The sequence below is a fragment of the Cyprinodon variegatus genome, unplaced genomic scaffold, assembly GCF_000732505.1.
Source record: "Cyprinodon variegatus isolate N-32 unplaced genomic scaffold, C_variegatus-1.0 Scaffold142, whole genome shotgun sequence".
NCBI lineage: Eukaryota > Metazoa > Chordata > Actinopteri > Cyprinodontiformes > Cyprinodontidae > Cyprinodon > Cyprinodon variegatus.
In genome coordinates, this window is record NW_015150595.1 from 641,119 (window position 1) to 649,498 (window position 8,380).

General features: G+C 38.0%; 1 protein-coding gene across 1 annotated transcript in view; it reads left to right on the top strand.

Moving 5' to 3' along the window:
* Nucleotides 1-818: 818 nt before the first annotated feature.
* Nucleotides 819-8,380, top strand: part of eif2b1 (eukaryotic translation initiation factor 2B subunit alpha) — a 13,083-nt gene continuing 5,521 nt past the window's right edge. Inside the window, exons 1-7 of the mRNA XM_015376841.1 lie at nt 819-1,142; nt 1,211-1,312; nt 5,061-5,197; nt 6,537-6,653; nt 6,720-6,832; nt 6,908-6,976; nt 7,463-7,538. Of these exons, the coding sequence (XP_015232327.1) occupies nt 1,130-1,142; nt 1,211-1,312; nt 5,061-5,197; nt 6,537-6,653; nt 6,720-6,832; nt 6,908-6,976; nt 7,463-7,538 (627 nt within the window). The 5' untranslated portion in view covers nt 819-1,129. The remainder of the gene's footprint in view (nt 1,143-1,210; nt 1,313-5,060; nt 5,198-6,536; nt 6,654-6,719; nt 6,833-6,907; nt 6,977-7,462; nt 7,539-8,380) is intronic.

An 8,380-nucleotide genomic window follows, 5' to 3' on the forward strand; every position in this document is an offset into this window, starting at 1 on the left:
AAAAAAAAAAAAAAAAAAAAAACTGAAAAAACTACAGAGACTACGCCGTCTGGTGGTGAAAATTGAATACTGCAGGATGTAGCTCCAATGTACGGAAGCGCTACAAAGAATTATAATATTTACGTGGCTTAAATGCTTTTCTTTACATTCAAAGTCAAATTTTAGCTCCGAATTTTACGTTGCTTTTCTATGCTTTTTACTTGCTCCCATCCATGGAAGATTTAAAAAGAAATAAAAGCATATCTAATTTTTTTTTAAAAAGTCCTTATAAGATATCAGTCCTTTAATGCACACCATGTTCTTCGGGTTCTTAAATTCTGCTCAGTTTTATTTTATATCACTTCTAGTTATAGATTGTGCCATTTAAAACATTTAAAGAATTAACACAAACCAAAAATACAGAAGGAACAAGAGAGACGCCGCCCTCTGGTGGTGAAAATTGAATACTGCAGGATGCAGCTCCAAAGCACTATATTATTTATGAGTCTTATAGTCTTTTCTTTACATTGTCATTGTCAAATGCTGGCTCCGAATTTTATTTAGCATTTCTATGCTTTTTACATCCTGTTTTGTTAGGCTTTTCTTTTGATAACTATACAGCTCAGAGCCACGGACAATTTAAGTCGTTTTACTTCGTATGTCACTCTCCTTTAGCATAATTGACAGTTTTCGTTATTAATCGCATTTAAACGCTTAAAATTTGTAGATTTCGACCCAAATTTGGATTATAACTTCATTTCCTCCTTAAATTAAATGTAACTCCTTTTAATTTTACTGACCGGTCAGTGAAGCTTACGCCGGGTGTACGTCATCACTCCGCGACACGTCACTGGGAGTGCATTGCATGAGCTAACGGTGTGAAACTCAATTTAGAGCGAGTAAAAATATTTTCAGACTAAATTGGAGTTTTTAAACTCTCGCTTTTGGTTATATTAAAAACGTAAAGCATATTTTTATAGAGGTTTGGATAATTTAAAGAAACAGCGTCGCAGTTTGTTTGGTTCTTGCAGCAGCCTGACATCTGGGAACTGATTGACTTCTTTACATATCAATTATAGTTCTCTTGTTTGGGTTTCGGAGTTTGTTTTGACATTATAAATAGCTTTTAGGTTTAGTTTTGGGTTTGAAGATGAACGAAGAAGGTGAGTTTCTCTCATCCTGTGCTCTGTGGTTCTCAGAGATGCTAAAACTTGTGTCTGTTTGTGGTCAGAACTGGTGGAGTACTTCAGGGCTCAGATGAGCAAAGACCCAGACATGGCTTCAGCTGTGGCAGCCATCCGGACCCTGCTGGAGTTCCTCAAGAGAGACAAAGGTGTGGAGTTCAAATGCTGTCTGGAACTTTTGATGATTAACTCAAATATTATTAGATAGGCATTAATCCTTTATAGTATCCTTCAGTGAAATACTGTGAAAGTACACATTTCAAGCCAACAGTGTTATTGGAATCCAGGATAAGACCTTATTAGCTTTGTAACATAAAAAATATGGATATTTTGATGGCAAAAATTGATGTCAACAAGAAACGCCAACTTGCCCAAAAATGTTTCTATAAGAAATTAATGAAAAACATTCTGAGTGAAAGAAACACATTTTCTGGTAAAAAAAAAACATAACCTTAGAGGCATTAATGCTGATACTAGCACTTACATTCTTTAGTTTATAAGCCTAAATATAATTGTTAAATAGGCTTATTAACTTTAACTTTTTTAATTAGCTTTTTCCTCTTTTTTTTTATTGAATTATTAACTTTTTTCAATTTAATTTACAGTAGTTAAAATCTCATTCAAGTGCTCATCTAATTGATCAAATACCAAAATAAGATATACAGCCATGTAGCAGCATCTTTGCTGAATGCCTGGATATAGATCTTGTGCTTCTAGACCTCACTGAGGGACGAGGGGGTATGCAAGTGATCAAAAACAGTAACTTGCCCTATAGAGGGTTAAGAGCCAAATGACCAAGTAGTCGTATCAAAGCATATTGAACAGGCTAAAGTGGCCTGTAGGAAACTACAGCTACATGACGACGTTTTCAGCAGAAAGTCTAAGCAGATGTTCAGAGCTGAATGAGAAAGCTGTGGGGTGAGAGTCAACAAATGTGGATCATTAGGTATCTAAATCAAGAAATAAAAGAATTGTATTTATTCCTTGTAGATAGAGCAATAAATCAGCCAGAAGATATTTCTGACCAATACTGGTGTTTATTACCTTCACCAAGGAGGCCTTTGCTTTTAGGAGAGTCTCTCTGTGTGTACAGGACAGCTTGAACAGCTATGGACGGATTTTAATGAGATTTGTATCAGATGTGTCCCTCAACCCTCATAAACCTAAATATAATTGTTAACTAAGCTTATTAACTTTTAAACTTTTCAGTTAGCTTTTTACCTTTTTTTCTTGACTTAGCTCTTCTTTAACTTAACTTCCAGTGGGTAATATCTCATTCAAGTGCTCATCTAATTGATCAAATACCAAAATAAGATGTACAGCCATGTAGCAGTATCTATGCTGAATGGCTGGATGTAGATCTTGTGCTTCTAGACTTCACAAAAGGACAGGGGGAGTCCATTTGTAATGGGTATGTAAATGATCAAAAATGTTAACTTGCTCTATAAAGGCTTAATGGCGTCATCAGGTCCAGGTGAGTTTAGGTCAAACTGATCCAGATTCAGTATTGGATCATAAATCTCAAATAATACAACACTAATAAGATGGCAATATAATGCTTGTTTCTGGATTATTTTAATTCAGGGGGCCCTAAATCAGCCTGTTCATTTTATGTTTTAGTTTTTTTTTTAATATACCTTAGAGCAGGGGGGGTCAAAGTGGTTCCAGAAAGGGCCGTGTGGCGGCTGCAGGTTTTCTTTCCAACCAAGCAACACCAGACCAGACTCCATTCATCTCATCAAGTGAGTCCAATCTGAACATGATGACTCGATGAGATGAATGGAGTCTGGTGTGGTGTTCCTTGGTTGGAAAGAAAACCTGCCGGCCGCCACACGGCCTTTTCTGGAACCACTTTGACACCTGTGCTAAAGTATCGCAGGAGAACTAGTGTTTGAGAGCAAACAATGCACCTCAACAGCAGCAATACTCTTAAAGCATTAACACAGCAGCAAATGAAAGTACTACTGACCCAAACTTCTTTTCCACTTTGGTCCTAAAAAGAAATAACGACCCGCCTTTTTAATACCAACTCCACCGACACCAAGGGTGTAACTTTGTGATGAAAGTTGGTGGGGACACTCTAAGGGTGGCAGCTGATGGAACTACAGTTACTAAACCCGAACGCTTTCATTGGGTTTTTATATTTTCCAAAAATGAGCTAAAATATATATTTATTGAATGCTTTCCTATTGTTGAGAACCCAAGAGAAAATCATAATATACTGATATTTATATTTATAGATACAGAGATGCCTTTTAGTGTATTATATATATAGGGCCCAAAAACAATGTATAAAAAAAAAAAACGAATAACAGCCGATTCTGATGCCGAAATCAATTTATCATGCGTCCTTAAAATGCATAATTTCATATCCATCCATCCATCAAGAAAAATATGCTGCATTTTAAATATAGAATAGCATATTTTTTTCCTTGTACAATTTCTGGTAAACTTGGAAATATACCGTATTAGTGTTGCATTGATGCCCTTTTTTGGCCCCGATACCTGGCTGTGTAGTTTTGGCTGATGCCGTCTGTTTGAAATTGATGTGTGTGTATATATGAGGAACTTCATACTACTTGGATGTAAAATAATTGCGATCATGGCTTTATCAAGCTGCTGCCTACCTTTGTGAAGCAGGAAAAAGACTAATACAAAGTGAATCCAGTAGAACTTTTTATTGCCTACCAGGAATGGGTGACAATAATTGAATAAACTTTTGGCTCTCAGAATGGTATTGGTGCCCTATTTGTTGGTACTCTCCGACACCGATACCACCATTTTAAAGGAATAGTACACCCAAAACATGATTAGCCTTCATTTTCTACTCACCCCCATGCTGAACAACACTCTGGAGTACTTTTTTGATATCTCAAATGCATCTGGAGATCTGGGAGGCTTCTTGCTGTCTGCTGACATTCAAATAATGGAGGTCTATGGCGCCCGAGACAGAAAGGTCCATAAAAGTCCACAAAAAACGTGTCAATATTCCTCCATACTGCTCGTCCAATGTATTCCAAGTGTCCTGAGTGGGTAGCATCCAGAATTTACTCGAAACGAAGCCATTTAGAATGTTTTTAGAGCATAAACAGTAGTGTATAGGATTTCCTAAAAGCGCGTTCACGAGTCTACGGAAACCGCGGCAGACCAAACCAGATGAAAGTGCGCATTCAGCGTCTGCTCTGCCAATAATGCAAGCGTAGAAGAAGAAATGTGCTGTTTACCTGTGCAAAGAAAGAAACAACGAAAGAAAAATGTCTGAGGACTTCAGTGTTGAGGAAGAGCATGAGTTCTTTACCGAGCTGAATGCGCTGGTTTGGTCTGCCGGCTTCCGTAGCTTCGTGAGCGCGCATGTGCGCGCTTTCAGGAAATCCTATACACTACTGTTTATGCTCTAAAAACATTCTAAATGACTTCGTTTCGAGTAAATTCTGGACGCTACCCACTCAGGACACTTGGAATACATTGGACGAGCAGTATGGAGGAATATTGACACGTTTTTTGTGGACTTTTATGGACCTTTCTGCCTCGGGCACCATAGACCTCCATTATTTGAATGTCAGCAGACAGCAAGAAGCCTCCCAGATCTCCAGATGCATTTGAGATATCAAAAAAGTACTCCAGAGTGTTGTTCAGCATGGGGGTGAGTAGAAAATGAAGGATAATCATGTTTTTGGTGTACTATTCCTTTAATGCTGATCGGGGCCCCGCCCGATACTGGCATCTCAAAATAAAACAGAATTCAGTAAATCCAGAATTGTAAAATAAAGGAATCTTTTTTTAAAAACTGCTTTCCATTTGTCCTTAGAGTAATTGAACCAGCGGAGCAGGATTTCTTTAACTACTTCCTGATTATTTTTAACGGGTCGTTCTAAATGTGTGCCTCCGTCCCTTCAGGTGAAACCATCCTGGGCCTGAGGGAAAGCCTGACTTCAGCCACAGACTGCCTGAAGGGAGAGGACTCCTCTGTGGCCGTGTCCTCTGGAGGAGAGCTCTTCCTGCGCTTCATAAGCCTGACGTCGCTGGAGCACGAGGTGGGTGAAGGTTCACTTGTTTATTAATCCTGAACGCCTCCAACAGGGACTCCAGCTGGCGTGTTGCTAAGTGTATAAGCAAACATTTTACAAAGTATTGTCCTCCTTACAGATGTCATGCTTCATTTTCTCCCTGAAATGTTTCAGATCATCAAAGCATCAGGATTGCTAAACGAAAAAAAAGTTAGAAAATGTAGTTTTTTTCTTTCCAAACTAACATGACTATGTGTCAGAGGAGCTGCCTCCAAAATCTACTTTCATTTCTCCCCTTTTCTTTGTTTTGATTTCGCTGGACATGAGAATTTCACAGATTAAAACAGCAGTTTAGGATTAAGCTAAATAATCTCAGTTAGTTTCAATTCCAGGCTTTGATTGGGACACACTAAAACCTAAATCTAGTTGTATTTCTTTAGAGGTAAACTTTTTGTTGTACTGAAGTAGAGTTGGAGCTTAATCTCTCAGAATGATAGTAAAACCTGCAGCATTTTCTGCTGTAGAAAAATCGTGGTGCCATAAACTTCCCGCCTACATTTGACCGCAAATTGAAGCTAAAGTACGTTTGGTTCTTAATTTCCCCCAATTATTAGAGAATAGTAGGATTTCTACGCAGTTTTACTTCAGTGGCAGTGAAATCCTTTTAAAATCCACATTTCAAACCAATTATGTTATTGGAATCCAGGACAAAACATTACTACATTTGTAACTTTCAAAAATATGGATATTTTAATGGTAAGAATTAATGTCAATTTAATAAGAAACACCAACTTACCCGAATATATTAAGAAAAATAACAAAAGTGCTTTTATAAGAATTTCATAAAAATAAAAAAATAAACATTTTTTGTGGTTACAACATAACCTTAGATACATTAATGCTGATACTGGCACTTGAACTTTTTAGTTTATAAACCTTAATATAATTGTAAACTTATTAACTGTTCAATGAGCCTTTTACCTTTTTTCTTGACTTGTTAATTTTTTTTCCAACTTAATTTCCAGCAGCTAATATCTCATTCAAGGGCTCTTCTAATTGGTCAAATGCCAAAATAAGATGTAGAGCCATGTAGCAGCATCTTTGCTTAATGGCTGAATATAGATCTTGTGCTTCTAGATCTTACTGAGGGACGAGGGTAAATAAAATGCTTCTGTGTTTTATTTAGAGTAAATAAAACACAGAAGCAGTCTTGAATCATTTTGTTAAAGAAGCTGAGAACCTTTTTTTTTTTTCTCTTCTGTTGCTGAATCTCTATTGACTGGAGGGTTGAACCGATTCTACTGAAGTGATAAGGCTTTGGTGCTGCTGCAGCTCTCACCACACTAACATCCATTTCTGTCTGCAGGATTTGTCTCGTTGTAAGAAAGTAATGGAGGAAAGAGGAGAACTATTTCTGGAGAAGATCTCCATGTCCAGGACCAAAGTAGCTAAGCTCTGCCACACTTTCATCAAAGATGGAGCCGTAAGTAATAGCCGCGTCTTATTTCTTGCTCTTTGCGTCTCATTAATCTGGAGCATTTCCTCTCAGAAAATCCTGACCCATTCATACTCCAGAGTGGTCCTGAGAGTGTTGGAGAAAGCCGCCGCAGAGAAGAAGCGCTTCTCGGTCTTTGTGACCGAATCGCAGCCTGACGCCACCGGGTGAGCGACAATTTGAGCTGTGCTCTGCCCCAAGGACGCAAAAAATAATTCAGTTTTCTTCTTTCTTTCTTGAAGACGGCAGATGGCTGAAGCCCTAAAGAAACTGAACGTTCCAGTGACGGTAGTGCTGGATGCAGCTGTAGGGTAAGAAAGCCGTTCGGGGAAAATAATTTGTTTATTTTGTCTTTCATCTCCAGTTGAACTTTACAACTGAAAAGATCAGTGAAATATAACTCTAAGCTAACGATTACAGCAGTATTTATTTAGCACGATATAAAATAAACTTTGAAAAACTTCCATTATAAAGGCAGTAGAAGACCATTTTAATGGTCAAATATGAAATAGAAAGTAAAACCAAAAATAGCATGGTACCTTAAGGTAAATCTTGTGGAACTCCAGTATTGATTCAATATAAAATGCTTGATTTTATCTGTTCAAAATATATATTTATATATATAATATATATATAATATATATTACATCCCTTGTCTATAATTAAAATGTAATTCTACATTTAAAATTTTCACAGGCAGTGAAAGTGAATCCAGATAATTTATTGATTTTTTTATATTAACGTTAGGAATAATATAAACAAGGAACCTTGTTTTACTTGTTTCTTTCGTCCCTCAGGTACGTGTTGGAGAAAGTGGATCTGGTCATCGTTGGTGCTGAGGGCGTCGTTGAGAGCGGAGGGATCATCAACAAGGTGAGCTCATTTTTTACAGCCTCAGCAGAGATATAATCAAATGAAGCCTGGACTATCAGGCTATCAAACATAATCTGCACCTTTTCTCATCCAGCGGATGTAAACTATACAGGAGACTGTTTCAGAATGGGATTATTTACCCAGGATTCATGTTGCTGAGTTAGCATTTATCATAAATAGGCTAATATATTACCATAGTAAATTAGCCCCACCCACCAGCGGCCAAAATCATTTCTGCCTGCGAGTGGTCTAGCCTCGATCAGTGCCCCAGGCCCTAGAACTGGCGGGCCAATCACAACGCAGAAATGTATTTTGAATGGCAACTATTGAACAGTTGTAGTTTGACTCAGCTTTGGAATCGGTTTTGGAAGGATTAGACTTGGGGTTTTCGTTGAAACGTGAGCAGGAAGAGACTCTACACTCATTAATTTTTAAGAAGGACGTATTCGCCGTTTTACCGACAGGCTGTTTGTTTACACTCCCCCACCAGCTTTCTGTCGCTCTTACTATGTCACAGTCAGTTGCTCTCATTGGTCAGAGCGTTGGCCAATAGGTACAGACAGCGGTTTGAAAGACAACAGGTTGTTCTCATCAACAATCTTCCGATGTCTCATTCATCGGGGCCAGAATAAATTACACATTTAATCTCACATTTAGTCCAACCCAGTCTCATGGGAAAATGTACCCCCACTACGTTGGGCCACACTGCAAAACGTAGTGGAGGTACATTAATGGCCATTTTTTTGTGGTACTGTTACGTTTCTTCTACCTATACGCTTTCTATTGTTTTACGTCCTAGTCACGTGACTTTTAAGATTCCAGCTGGGAGTAGAAAAAAAATA